At 39.6% G+C, this 15,453-nt stretch overlaps 1 protein-coding gene across 1 annotated transcript in view; it reads left to right on the top strand.

Moving 5' to 3' along the window:
• SORCS3 (sortilin related VPS10 domain containing receptor 3) overlaps window positions 1-15,453 on the top strand; it is a 523,893-nt gene that overhangs the window by 496,570 nt on the left and 11,870 nt on the right. Inside the window, exons 20-23 of the mRNA XM_006920878.1 lie at window positions 1,481-1,614; window positions 9,674-9,797; window positions 11,094-11,206; window positions 15,118-15,249. Of these exons, the coding sequence (XP_006920940.1) occupies window positions 1,481-1,614; window positions 9,674-9,797; window positions 11,094-11,206; window positions 15,118-15,249 (503 nt within the window). The remainder of the gene's footprint in view (window positions 1-1,480; window positions 1,615-9,673; window positions 9,798-11,093; window positions 11,207-15,117; window positions 15,250-15,453) is intronic.

The raw sequence follows: 15,453 nt of genomic DNA, 5'->3' as shown, positions 1-15,453 counted from the left end.
ATAGACTATGCCCTGTGAGAACCAGAAGAATGCCTACTGTCCTTAGAGGGAAGATTGCCAGTGACACACAGAAGCGGTGATGTTATCGGGTGATGGTGGTGGGGGTAGGAATAGCGCCAACCCATAACTAAGTGTATGGTGCTTTTAACAGCCACACTTCACTTTCATGTTCTTATTTCTATTAGAAAGGCAGGGTAAGTGTTGTCCCTTATTCTTAGGACAGAGTAAGTCTGTTCAGGGTCGAGGCTCTGTAAGATGGAAAAAAAAATCATATAGCTCATTTAAATCAAAGCAAAAACGAGAAGCAGCCATCTGTTTTCATTTCGTTTCTTCAGTTTAAACTGAGCTGTCTTCAAAATGACCAAGGATGTAAAGCAAAGGCTGGATGTCCCACCTATGAGAACTCAAGACCCCCAGACTAAAGAGATATCCTTGCTGCAGTGTGACCTTTAGTCATTTTCACTCATCAAACTATCACAGGGAAACCCGGAAAATGTGCTCTTAGTGTGAACAGCTAATTAGAAAATTTTAATTGGATTCGATTAAGTAGGAATGATATAAGGAAAGGAAAGGAGGAGGAAGGAAGGAAAAGAGAGAAAATGTAAAAGAATGGAGGAAGAGAAGAAAGAGGCAGGAAGGAAGGATTAAAAGAAAGAGAGAAAATCCCAGAGAGTTAAAGATAACATGTCTACCCCACAAACGCAACCCTGACATATTAATATTTTCCATTAGCATTTTCATCTTCTCATTTTATTTTGGAAATTAATTAAGTTAAAATCTTTACTCGCTATGCATAGAGTGTGTTCCTATATGTTCTCTTGCTACTTTAGAATTTGATGCTGTTTATATCAGTTTTCTGAAGAAAAAAAAAGGAATATTTGCTTACCTTTTTACAAACAGCTTTTTTATTATTTGGGAATCTGGCATTTGTTTCTCAGTGGAGAGAGATGCACTTTTCCTTTTTTATAAAACAGCCTTGCCAGCTCCTGAATGGCACCCACTGAGTATTGCCGTGACAGGCACAATGGCCGGTGGTTGAAGAGGATGGAACCAATTAACAACTGAGGATAATGGAAGAGCTTTCCATACAATGCATTGACCCCAAGTCACTATGCAGGCTAGTTGTCAGAAATGAAAGAGACTGCTATTTATTCTTCTATTTATTGGCTAAGTGTCTAGAAAACTAGCTTTGCCCTTGAATCAGAGTTTTATATGCATTTGTGGTTTGGCTCACCAGATGTGAATTAAGTTTAAATGTCACTCAAACAATCTGAAGCCCGATTTGATTTCCCTATTAACATGCTACTTCATTTCAAGTACACACACGCGCACACACACCTCAGCATTGGTGAGTTTATAATCCTTGTTTTATTATAGGTGAAGGTAATAGGGGTTAAGATTAAGAATCTGGGGGTGTGATAAAGTTTGATTGTTTATTCCAGAAATTTAAACACTGACATTGTTTTCCTTGGTTCTGTAGGTCCTGTGGAGCATGTTCATCTCCGAGTTCCATTTGTCGCTATAAGAAATAAGGAGGTCAACATCAGTGCAGTCGTGTGGCCCAGTCAGCTGGGGACCCTTACCTATTTCTGGTGGTTCGGCAATAGCACAAAGGTCTGGCCCTTTCTGCTTGTTGCCTTATTAGATCTGTACTGAATGCTCCTAGGCTCCAGCCTGTGTTGATGTTGGAGACACTGGGGGTGTAGGCAAGAGGATATATTTAATGAAGCTATGACTCCCCATAATTGAATACAACATACCTCCCTGCACCACATTCATTTTTATAATAAATATTCAAATAGTCCTAAGGAAGAAAGAGTACTTTGAGAAACGACACAAATCTGGTTGTTCTTGCTCTTATGATCAATTTTTTTAAAACTTCCTTTGCAACATCTGTTTTAATCCTGGCCTTTCCACTCCCTAGCTAAATAATATGCAGAAAGTCACTTAGTATCTCTGAAATTAAATAATCCCATCTGCAAAATGTGAATTGATATATAAATGTAAGCTGTGAAAATCAAATGGGACAATGCATGTAAAGAATACCTTTTGAGACCTACTAGGTGTTCTACGAAGGCCAGAGTTCATTCAGGCATGACACTGATTTTGTCAAGTCTCAAAGAAAGGAACAAAAGGGGACAAACTCTGGATTTGGCAGATAGTCCCCGCTCCCAGCCCATAGTGATGGTGACACATGTGTCAAGAATGACCATACTTGTATAATAGAAACTGAACGCAGTTAAGCTGAGGGTCCCCGAATTTGGGGGCTTAATGTTCTTCTCTGTTCCTGTTTTTGTCTTTGCATTTTCCTTGGTCATTCTTGATGTGATTGGTATTGCTCATCTTAGGGAGACCTTTAATTTTTTTAATAATTTAAGAAGGCTATCTGTCAGACTTGGAAATGCCGAATACCTAAATATGAGGTAATAAATATTCAGTTACTGGTATAGCACTTGCTTTAAAACCTGAACGGAACAATGCTGGTTTTGTTTGCTTATTTCAAGATGACAAAAGAGAATTTCAGGCCCTGCACGATAAGAGTGAGAGATCCTTCATCGCCGCTCTTTTTCAGGGAGATGGCATGGTGTGATGGAGAGAATATGGGCCTAGGGGTCAGGGAGGCACGAGTTAGGTTTCCAGCACTGTTACATGCTGGCTGTGTGAGCTCAATCAAGACGTTTGACCTAAAATTGAATTCACTCAACTGCAGACCGAAAAGAATATATCATCTTGATTATTGTGAAAACTAAGTAAGATGATATGCATTTTCCCGGCACGTACTAGGTACTCGCAAAAATGGATACTTTTTATTTTGTCCTAAAAACTGGGAGTTAGGATGGATTGATAAAAGATAAACTAGATTCATGGACCCTTTTCTGTTTGCATCATCCATGCTATAAACTTTCAGATCCATTTCTTGGCATAGGCTACTGATGCTTGTGCTTTTCTGGGATTATTACTCATCAAGGCAATGGATAGGGAAGTTATTAATAAGATCCCCATTTGGTATATTAAAGAAGTGAAGCTCCCTGTGTGAGGTGAGCACCTCAGGGTCAAACAGCTGGTTAATTGTGGAGTCAGACCTGAAACCCTGGTCTCCTAACTTCTACTTGTCATGTACCACCCTCCAGCCCCAGGATGCTTTGGCTGCATCACTCTTGTCACCTCCATGTTACAGATCCTCAAATTCCGCTTTAAAAGCCAACAGGCATACATGGTGACGGAAAAAGAGAAACTCATTTGTGGGGAGAAAGTGAGAAAGAGAAGGATTTTAAGTCCATTTCTCCTCTGACGATGTGAGGTTTTGGCTGTTAGTGCTCACTTACCCATGACCTTTACTGAGAATCTATTGTGTGCAAGGCGAGGGCAGCTTTTGGCCATTATCGACACAGTGACTTACTCAGCATCCAGCAAGGAACTGAAGACACAGTGTTTCTCTACAGCACCATTCTTCTTTTATTTATTTATTTCTGAGTGCTGATTCTAAGACCTGAAATATCAGATAGTGTCTAATAAATATTCGGTAAATAAACTGAAAAGTGGATGAAGGGATTGGGGAGTCTAGCTTTTATTTCTCTGGCAATTACCTGTATTAGCTTGAACAAATCACCCTATTTGAGTTTCAGTGTTCTTTTTTCTAAGTGAGGATACTAATATCTAATCTATGAACATCAAGTTATTATTTGAAATATCTATCTAGCTATCTAATCTATATTATGTCATATTATGAGAGGGACACTTTAAAATTACAGAATGGCATATAGTTTTATTTCTTTAATTGATAGTGACCTGTTACATCTATAAACTTGAGCATAAAGTACTACACAAACACCCAGGTCTCAAAGGTCTTACTAGTTGATTTTATTCTCAAAGAACCAAGAGAATGATAATACGTGAGAGCCATTAGAATAAAGAGGTTTTGAAATAAGACAAACCTGGGTCGAGGTCGAGACTCAAATTGTTGGCTGTGTGCCTTCAGTCAAATAATCTAATTTCTCTGGGCCTCAGTTTTGTTAATTGCAACATCATAATAATAGCAGGAATAACTATAATATTGCTTTGAGGGTTAAGCAAAGAAAGATATGTAAAGCTCTTAGAAACACATATCAGTGACAAATCTGACTTAGTTCCATGGCTTTTCCTCTCACCTCCAAGAGTGGTTGCTTGGTCCATTTGAAAGAAATACATTTTCAGTGCTTTATCCCAGCTCCAGGCTATAAATACATCGAGGTGGCCACAGCACCCAATACTGGCTAAGCGAGGACCATGTTTGACTGGCAAATGAATCGGTCTCTTTCGGTGTCAACGTTCTCTGATTTTAGAGTTATTTGGTTCCCTTTGATTAGGAAACTGATCTGTAAAAGGAGCTGATACTAATTTTACACATTTATTCCTAGTACTGCTTTATACAAGTCTCTTCATACACATTATTTTATTTAATCATCAGAACATCACTGATAAAGGAGAAATCCCATTTTAAAGAGAAAACAGGCTAATAACCTTGGAAGGTAGTATTTTGTGGATGTGTGTGCCTGTACGTGTGTGTGTGCATGTATGTATGTGTGTTGTGACTAGGTGAATTAGATGGGTTTACCTAAGCTGTTGAATTAAATCAATCTCTCAGTAAGAATCAATTAATATCCCCCTTAAATATCCAGCCCTCTGCTTGGTCTCCTTAGAAATAAAAGAGCCCACACAACATTACTCCTACCTTCAAGGAAATTACATTCCACATAGAAGGCAAGATGAACGCACGTGCAATGATTGGTATGTAAGTGTGATGTGTAAGTAAGTAGAAGAAAGCAAGCATCCCTGAAATCCAAATATAGGTTCATATACCTACAAACCTGTCAGCAGAAGATGTGAATTGCATCAGTAGCTCCATGGATCTTTTTCAAGAGCCTCTATTTTGTGCTAGATGTTGTGAGGAATACAAAGCAGTATAAATTCCAATTGTTGCCTTCAAGATATACAATCTATTTGGGAATATGAAGATAACATCCAAGAATAAATACTATGAGGTAATAGATACTATAAGATACTACGCTAAGGAATGTAATCTTACTGACCCAGGCCAGCAGCCTAGAGGATGATGGATGAAAACATTATTAGTCATGGAATGAGTCCTGTATGAAGCTGGTCCTAGACCGACATCGAATGAGCAGTAGAATTGAGGCAGACAGGCGGGAAAGGGATTTGTGTGTAAATGTAAGGCTTTGGGTATGGTTGTGTTCAGTGTAGACCAATTCAGACAAACCAGGGGTTTCATGTAAGTGGAAACTAGAGGAAAAAATGAAAGATGGGGAGGATAGATGACAGGTGGCTTTGAATGACATAAATAGATGCTTTTTATTTTATCAGAGAAACTCAGATTTAGGATAGAATGATTGACAATAGAACCAGATTCATGGACAGCAATACCTTAGACACTGAGATACTTGTCCTGAGCTTTTGGATTGTGTGTGTGTGTGTGTGCGCGCGCGCGCGTGTGTGTGTGTGTGTGGACTTTTTTTCCTGAGGGGACTGGAATTCACCTTGTCCCAGCAGATTTGATCTCCTCTCCATCTGGCTGCTTCCCTAAAAGCAAGTTTTCACGTTAATCACAGTCATGGATTATTTTGCTTTATTTCTTTCTGTTCTTTGCATGCATTTTAGAGCTTTTACGTAGTTCTAATCATAGTTTATCCAAATTATATATTCTGCCTTTTCTACTTTATATGATAAGCACATTTCACACATTACTATGTAATCTGCTGAAGGTTTTAAGTAAGGCAAGCATATTGATTGTATAGTCTGTCTAATTTGGGAATGGCAGTTTTCATCAAGTTATATTAAATTGTGCAGATTTGCTAATATTCGATATTACCTTGACTTACTGTATCTGGCAACTGGTGTAGGCTGGACCCGAAGATTTCCCTAAAGTTCCCTGTTGCATTGGTCAAGTGAAAATCTCACAACTACATTGCCACTCAGAGCTTTGCCAATTTCTTTCTAAGCTCAATGGATTATCCGTGACCTGTCATACATGAGGGATTCTCTGTGGGAAATGTTGTAATCCACAGCCGAGGCAGGGCAGGAGGTAGTATTCTAAGAAGCCTCGCTGTGGGCTGGCCCTGCAGCTCGGACAAAACACAGAGACAGAGAAGTCAATTGAATGCCTGTTGGATTTGTGGGGTTCCGAAAGGCCAGTTAGCTGGAATTAACAGAAGTCTGGCTTAATAAATGTGTCTGTTTGTCTAATAGATTTCGTAAATGAACCTTCAAATGCTTGATGTAATTTAGCATTGTGCACTAGATATCGGTGGCTAACAAAGAACTCAAGGATTTTGTTAAGTTTTCCAGCTTTGCAAGGAAGTCACGTGATATCCACCATGATGCCATAACAGCTGATGAGAAATAAAAAGCGATTTGTAAAACAAAATTAGCTTCTGCCATTTTCCCAGCACAGAAGCCTATGGCCTGACACCCAGAGACCAAGTGACAACATTCAGTACAGTTTGGTTGTTGTGGCTCAGAGCCCTGACTGACTGGTAGAATGGCACACTCCTTCCTACCTCGGCATTGCCTTTCCTGCCACCCTGCATCTTTGCCTGGCCCCTGAATCTTTTAGGGAAGCAGCCAGATGGAGAGGAGATCAAATCTGCTGGGACAATTCCAGTCCCCTCAGAAAGGGATATCATCGTCCAGCATGGCACCAGCACCTGAGTCTTTGTTAAACCAGAAGAGTGTGCAGAGAAAAGAGAGGGAACCGCACAGACCAGAGAGCTGAGGAAGATGATGTGCAAGTAGTGAAGGTTCCCTGAAGAACTAGCAATTAAGGGAGAAAAACATCCTAGTAGCGAGAGGTAGGGAGGGATGAAAGATAGCTGAGGGCAGTCACCAAAATGGAAGGGCAATGTCATAAAGTCATGCTCAGAGAGAGTAATTCATGGAATCAAGAAAAATGAAAACACACAGATTATTATTTTTTTGTTTTGTTTCTTTTTCAGAATTTATTCTTAAAAATACTAAACATACACTAATTTTACAGTGAACATCCTTATACCCACTACCTAATAGTGGGTATAAGCTTACCATTAACATTTACTATGCTTGTTTTATCACACGTCTATCTATCTGTCCATTTTTCTATCCATCTATCGATCAATATTAATTTTTTGTTCCATTTCAAAGTAAATTTCAGACATTTATATATACATTGTCCTAAATACTCTGGCTTGCAAATTCTTAACAAAAATTCAATATTTGTTTATACTTCCCCCTCTATGGGGATATAAAATGAATCAATAATAAAATGCGTGAATTTGAAGTGTGCACTTCCTGAGTTCTGACAAAAACATATACCTATACCGCAAACTTCTATCAAGATACGTAGTATTATTATTGTTCCTGAAAGTTCTCTCATGCCCCGTCTCAGTCAATTCCCACCCCAATCCCCACAATCAACCACTATTTTTCTCATCATAGATTCGATTTGCCTATTCTAGAACTTTATATAAATGCAGTCATACCATGTGAATTCTTTTATGTAAGGCTTCTTTCACTTCTTATGGTTTAGGGATGCATATATACTGTTGTGTATGTCATTGTATGAATATACTATGATGTTTTAATTCATTTTTCTATTGATGAATTCTCCTAGGCTCTTTTCAGTTTGGGGCTGTTATAAACATATTGCTATGAATATTTTGTTTGTCTGTTTGTGGACATATATTTTCTTTTATCTTGACTAAATTTCTAGGACTGAGATTGCTAAGACATAAATTGTAAAATGACACAACTACTTCAGAAATAATTATTGCAATTTCTTGTAAAACTAAACTTTTTCTAAGGTAATGAAGCAGTTGAAGGTTTCCTGAAAGATAAGACCTAATGGGTTGACCAGTAGGAACCAGAAAGTATGCCTAAAGCTAGTCATCCTTCCTATATATTGAGCTGAATGAGTCCTCACAGCTCCTGTAGCCTAAACTCTTCATTTAATAGATAAAACACTAAGACCCAGAATGGGAACAAACTTTGCTCAAGATCATTCATTAAAATAGTAACAGAGCCAGAATTTCAAGTCTCTGTTTTCATCCTAGAGGTGGCAACATGTGGCACACACGTTATTTTTTCCCTTATTTGATGAGCATAGCCAACATTGCTATGCTGAGACCAACTTGACTTTAGATTCCTTCTCAACACAAGGCACTAAACAGCCACTATCGGTGTTGGAGTGCATCACAGTACCTACTTGTACATCATTTGTCATTTAATTAATAAGGCACATCCTTGTATGTATCACCACAGAGCCATAAGTATGGGGAAGAATGCTTGAATTCTGGGGTTTATCCTTAGTTAAGGAAAAGAGTCTATCTTTTTCCATATCCAACCTCTTTCATTTAGCAAACAAAGAAGAAGGGGTGTCAGAAGCTTAGAGCAGTATCTCTAATCCTGCCAAATTCCAGCCATTGGCCTGGTCATAAAATAGAGCTATAGAATTTTAAAGCAGAAGAAATCAAATTATTACTTCAAAGGCCTAGGTGAAAATTCTGAGCTAGAAAAGAAGCCAAGTCTCGCAGCAAGGATGCTGTCTGAAGACTGCATCTCTGAGCTTTTGCAAGGTTCTGGCCCACGCTCCCAGGACATGTTCAGTTAAGGTACATAGGATTGTTGTGTGATCACAGGCCAACAATCGCCCTCTAAAAGGGCAGCTCTCTGCATTCCCAACTGGCTACACTATCACCCTCTGTCCCATTGTTGCCTCTGACACAGAGAGGAAAAGGAGTCTGCTCATCTGGGCTTGTGATATCTCTTTATGTGCTGCCTTAGAGAAGCCTGCTACTATTATGTCTTACCTTTCAAACACCAGGGAGCTTGAAAGGGCACGGGCCTCAAGATGACCACTGAATAGCGACTCTTCGGTCTTGGGATCTTCATTTTCTTCTCTCCAATAAGCACCTGATTTTATCAAGATCCTCTTTCTCAAGGGGAAAACAATGATTATCTTTCTCTTTTTATCCTTAGTGAGTGCCTATCTGTTATAATAAGGAAAATCAAACAGAAAGAGAAAAAGAAAGAAAAAATGATCATAGAAATGTATGTTTATATGTTTTCCAACCTATTAATAATGTTAGAAATGGCTTGCAAGCACAGATATAATAAAGTAAAAAACCAGTAATATGGTCTTGCATCCAACTTACATATATATTCTGCTGTATGTAAGACAATTGTGCCAAGGATGGGGATGCAGAAGTAAATAAATTGCACTCACTTCTCTGAATGGTCTTATAGTCCAGTGCAACACAGGATGAAAATTCAAGTGATGCAGAATATTAGAGAAGGGAAATGATCTCCTATTTCCAGAGGCAACAGAAATAGGTTTCAAAAGTAGCTTCTACTTTGCCCCAGGAAAAGGAAAAGAATGACAAGCAAAATCCAGGATATCTAGTCTTATCTTCATCTTATAGGATTAACATTTTACAGTGTATTTCGAGTGTATTAATACTCTTCCTGGATACTGGATATAATCACAATTTTAGGAAGTGGTGTAATTATCTTTTTTCTTTTTCAAGTTAGGATCCCTTGGTGATATGCAAATGTTATGCAGATTGATGACAGTCTGGGATTTGTGGGAAAGGAGGAAATCTCATATCCCACAGAGGATTAAATTGGTCTTTCCACTCTCTTTTAGCCCCTCATCACCTTGGACAGCAGCATTTCCTTCACATTCCTTGCAGAGGGAACCAATACCATCACAGTTCAGGTGGCCGCTGGGAATGCCCTTATCCAGGACACGAAAGATATTGCAGTTCATGGTAAGCTCTAAAAAATGTCCTGTGATGCTTCCTCCTGCCTGTCCAATCCCCTCTACCCACCTTAGTGACAATTGCTGACTGCTTTGGAAATTCCCCAGGCCATGGGAAAATTATGTAGGTCCACAAAAGGTATCCACACCTTCCTACCTTGTTCCTGAGCAGAGACTGGGCTTATAAGAGAAGCAGGGCACAGGCAGGCATTAGTTGTCTTCTGTGATGTATCTGTATCACAACCTGATGGTCTCATTAGACAGAAACTTATCATAAGTTGAAGTAATGCTAAGCTGGAAACAGAAGCATCTAGATCTTATGTCCTGATGAGGTACCAACAACACACATGCAGCACCCATTCTTTATGAGAATTGGGACCAATGATTTTAAAAGCTGGAAGAGTCATGGTCCCTGCCTTGAAAGAACTCATAGTTCAGGTACTGAGATGAGCCACACATAACCTATGTGTTTTCTTGGTTAGTGGAGCTTCTAACATCCTGAAGAATCATTCTCAGTTATTAAATTTATTTTAAATGAAATTTGTGCTTTTACCGCCATCTGACACAACCTCCCCCAAGCCCCTAGAAACAGCCGCTGTACTGAGGGTTTTCTTGAAAGTTGCACTAAGGTCCTCTGACTCAGATCACATCTCTTCAGCCCTCCCCTTACCCCAGGTGAATGCCTTTGCTACATCTCTGCAAACTTGATGCTCAGACTCTCTCATAGAACACCTAGAAGATGTTTTTTTTAATTAAACATTTTTTATTGAAGTATAAATTTAATACAGAAAAGTACACATCATAAGTGTTTTAGCTTCATGAATTACCACAAAGTGAACAAAGCTGTGTACCCACCAAGCAGGTCCAGAAATTGAACATTACCCTCACCCTAGATACAGACAGTTGCTAGCAGGGCAGATAAAGGAACTGAGGGAGGGACAAAGGCTCCATTCTCATTAAACCTAACTTATTAGTGCTTTATCACTGGCTCCTCATGGTACCACCTACAGTAGCAAATGTCTCCTTTTTCTGGAGTTTCATACTTATATTTTATCTCAGGCAATATTCTTTTACAAGAAGAAGGGCTTAAGATCTTAGGCACTAACAAAAATGGTAGGAGCACAAATCTACTTCTGGTCATCAAATCCACTTTCTTTCAGAAGCCTAAGAACAGGCTGTGAAGAAGGAATTACAGCTGAGGCTACACAAAAGTGTGGATCCTTTCCCTAAAGCACAGTGGTTGTAGAGTCCCCCTTGCCTATCACACCCTCTCTCAGCCTCACTCACACACTCTCTCCTCCCGCAGAATACTTCCAGTCCCAGCTCTTATCATTCTCCCCTAATCTGGATTATCACAACCCCGACATTCCCGAGTGGAGGCAAGATATTGGCAATGTCATCAAGCGCGCTCTGGTTAAAGTAAGTTGATTTCATCTTTGCTTAAATCTTTATGAATCAAGGACCAGATGGTGTTCTCCAGATTATATTTTCATGGCTTAAAACCATCATTCTACAGTTGGATAAGGATTATTTCTCTGTAAAAAGAGAGAGAAGAAAAAACAGAAGGGGTGAAGGAAGGATGAGGAGTTGGTGGTGGGGGGAGAAAGAGAGAAAGAGAGAGATAGAAAGAGGGAGAGGGAGAGGGAGAGGGGGAGAGAGAGAGAGAGAGAGAGAGAGAGAGGCAAGACAGTGTTAGAGAATGGAGATTGTCCTCATCCTTATCCTAAATTTTTCTAAGACAGGAACTTGACCCCTTTAATGAATGATGAGGACCACTCATTGAGCTTATACTAATATCATTCACTAGCTGGCCGTTTGCCTACCAAAAAGAGTTTTCTTAACCAGACACTCAAACTCCAAGACTACCATTGGCCATACGTGACAATCAAGTCTCCTACAGGCCAGGAAATGGAGCACGTCAGCAAACTCTATAGAGTTAAGCCAAGGTCATATTAGCCTTAAAGAATATTTAAAAGAATTTGTTAATCCTTTGCTCAGAGCTAGGCACTAGAGTGTAATGATGAATAAACATTATATCAGTCAATTCTAATAGGTGACTTGTTCTATGATAGAGGCATGGTTAGCATTTCAAAAGAACATGGAGAGAAGTGTGAGTGACTCTATCCAGGAAAGTGAAGGCGTAGCACATATATGTGACTATTAGACTATTAGAATGGTCTTCAGAGAAGATACTTGAACTCTGTTTTAGGGGACAAACAGTGGTTAGCAGATGAAAGATCATGTCTTTCAAGTAGAATGAACAGCATGTGCAAAGCCACGTACTACTGAAAGAAAACAGCGTATTTGGGAAATGGCAGAGTGTAGCCGATCTTTAGATTTTAAGAGCAAATGTGGCTAATGTTGAGCTTGGGTGGTTAGGTCGTTTGTGAAACGTCTGAGAAACTAAAAGAGGTTTCCTCTTTTAAGTTGCCTCTTATAGGCAGTGGGAAGTGTGAGATGTGTTTGTTTTTATTTTAGTAAAAAAACCCTGACAATAGCTTTATATTTCAGATACCCATGCTGTTGGCAATATAGAATATGGGCTGCTGAGGTGGAAAATGAATAGGGTGGGGGGAGAGATTTCACAAAAAATAACCACTGAAACATGACTACAGTTAGCTAGAGATAAAGGATCCTGGAATAGAAACATTCAAAGGCTACTCAGGAAGTTGAAGAGTATAAGTGATGACTAATAAAATGTAGTGTGGGTGAGAGGGAGGGAGAAGCTTTCTAATTACAAGCGTGGGTAAGAGGCGGACTTGTTATTATCAAGGTGTGGACTATGAAGGAGACACCTACCAGGGGGACAGTAATGGTTTAATCTTTTATGTGAGTTTGAAGTGCGTGAGAAACGAGTGGGTGAAGATAATCAGGAGAATTGAAAGTATGGATTTGAAGATCAAGAAAAGATTCCTGCTCGAGGTAGAGATATGGGAGCTGAGGCTGTGGAGGTCCTGAGACCCCCCCCCCCGCCCCACACACATCCTGGGGAGAGAAAGGAGGCAGGACAAACATGAATGTCTATGCTACCCGAGGCAAAGGAGAAAGATCCAGGGACAGATATTGAGAGAGAGAGCTGACAGAAAGAAAGAAGTAAAAGAGAATGGTAAAAGAGCATTTCTGTGGGAAGCTGTCTAAATGAACTTCACTTTGAATCTTTTTACAAACAAATTGTTCATAGGAAGGGATGAAAATGAAGCTTCTCTTGGAAGCCGTGGACTGTGAAACATCCAAAATTGTATCGTATTCTATACGATTGCATTTATTGAAAACGTGGGCTTTTTAATTAATAACTTGGTAATTATAATAATAATCCTAATAAATAATAATAATCAATCATGCCAATTGATGCCTGGGTCTTAAATCTCATGAAGACAAATCACTCACATGTCTTTGGTAGAGATTTAGCGACTCTAGACACAGAGTTCCAAGGACCCTCCAAGGTCCCTGACAGGTGTTCCTTGGGACAAAGAGTCGCACCAGTCACAGCACTCCCAGGCTCACCCAGTTCACTCCCTTGGGTAATTTTCTGCATGTTGCCCTTCAGCCTGGTCTCTGGAGACTTGCTCCCCGTGGCTGGTTAGGATAAGGCCATCTTGCCCCACGCTCCTGGATACCAAGTCTTCCAGCTACTCAGGAACATGCCTCCCAGCAGGATACTAAAGCATCTGGCAAAGCCACCTCTGGTTCCAAGAGGATGCCTCTCTGCTTGGTGGACCTTTCAGGCTCTGACTGCTGCCTGTTCCTTCTCCGCAAGTTGACACTCACTCCTCATTATCACATCTCCGAGATTAACTCCAACCTCTAAGCCTAGTTCAAAATAAGAATCAGAGTTGAGCAAATGAGAAACAACAAGCCCCTCCCCTTCTATTCAACTCAGAACTATTTATTGAGTCTCTACTCCATCGGGCTGGTTGCCACAAAGACCCCTGGGAATGTCTGGGCAAACATATGATAAGAACCTATCAGAGAAAAGACTGTACCAGATGGATGTATTCTTCCGTCACAGTGGACATGACCTAAGTCCCCAAAGGCGGTATTCTGGAAGGGCTTAGGGTGAGAGGCTGAGAGAGTCGGGGGAGGAGGTGGGTATTCCTGACAAATCGAAAACTTCTTGGAGGAGGGAGATAATTTTGGCCAGATCGAAAACTACATTATCATATTTGAATTGGCAGAAGAGATATTGTTCTGGATAAAAGACTTCAGGAGACACACAGGAAAGAACAGAGATGCTCTTGATAGAGGGAAACTCAGAGTTTTGTTTTCCTCAGGAATTTGCCTTCAAACAGAAGCTGACTTTTAAGTTTTTAATCAAAAAGCAATACAGTCCTTTTACTAAACACTCAAGAATAGAAAAATGAACTTACCATCTCAGCATTTAACATAATTGTTAGTGTTTTGTTTTGCTTTTTTACTTCTACACATTTTTATTTTTGTAGAGTTGTAACCAAAGAAGTGTAAGGAAATAGATCAGAATGCAGCTATCATAAGCGCATTTTCATTGTGGCTCACTGTACTAATTATCATCTTAATGGTAATTAATATCTTAATTAACATTCTATCGGATTGATATCGTTATTCACTTAATGTTTCTAAATATTTGTGTTTTTCCCACGTATTTTCTATTATAAATAAAGTTACAAGTATTTCTTCCTGAATATGCCTTTTTCCTATATTTTGGATCATTTCTTTGGGACAAACACTCCAAGTTACAGTTACTAAATGAAGGGTTTGAATATTTTTATGGCCTTAAAGTGAGTCTTTGGAAAAACAAATTGGCAATATGTATCAATTTTTAGTGCTGTCATCAGCAAATGAAGGGACCTCTTAATTGAAGCCTCACCAATACCAGCTATTTTAAGTTAATAAAAAATCCTGCTTTAGTCAGTGAAAACAAGTGCTGCTTTGCTTTCTTTAATTTTCATTTTCTCATGTTTGTTTATAACTCCTTATTCCTCATTTGTGGCCAGTCTGTTCATGTTTTACCCAGAAGCTCTCTCCCTCCAAGTGCAGAAAAATAGAAAATACGGGAGGAGTTTTTGCAAATGTTCCCAGCAAACAATAATTTGAAAATCATTTGTTATAGTATTTTAGTTTCAGTAAAAATGTGTATAAAAGCAGAGGATATAGTGAAACTGGTAATTCTTTACCTAGCAATTCAAGGGGACAGCAGAAAGAAGGCCTGGATATATATTGGAAACTGTGCTTAAAATGCTGCATTTATAAAATGTGTAAAAGCCTTATACCTGTGTATACTCTGCTCCTTGTTGTTGATGAAGGGAAGCCTGGCTCCTCTAGGACCTCACTCTTCAGTCTAAACATCTTTGCAGGTAACCAGTGTCCCGGAAGACCAGATTCTGGTTGCTGTGTTCCCAGGCCTCCCAACTTCAGCAGAGCTTTTTATCCTCCCCCCGAAGAATTTGACGGAAAGGCGGAAAGGCAATGAAGGGGACCTGGAACAAGTAAGTGAAAGAAAACTTGACTAGAAGATTTGCCTGCCCCTTACATGCTAAGGGGACCTGAGGTTAATTTCAGCCAAAAAGGGAGAGACATGCTTTCTCCCGTGGGGCCATCATCAGCCTGTCACTATTTGTCCAGCACCCAGGCTTTGAAGAGCAATCAGCTTTACTCAGAATAACACAAATGCACATAGACTGAAGCATGCG

The sequence above is a fragment of the Pteropus alecto genome, unplaced genomic scaffold (assembly GCF_000325575.1).
Source record: "Pteropus alecto unplaced genomic scaffold, ASM32557v1 scaffold177, whole genome shotgun sequence".
Lineage (NCBI taxonomy): Eukaryota > Metazoa > Chordata > Mammalia > Chiroptera > Pteropodidae > Pteropus > Pteropus alecto.
This window is presented reverse-complemented; position numbering and strand designations above follow the sequence as displayed.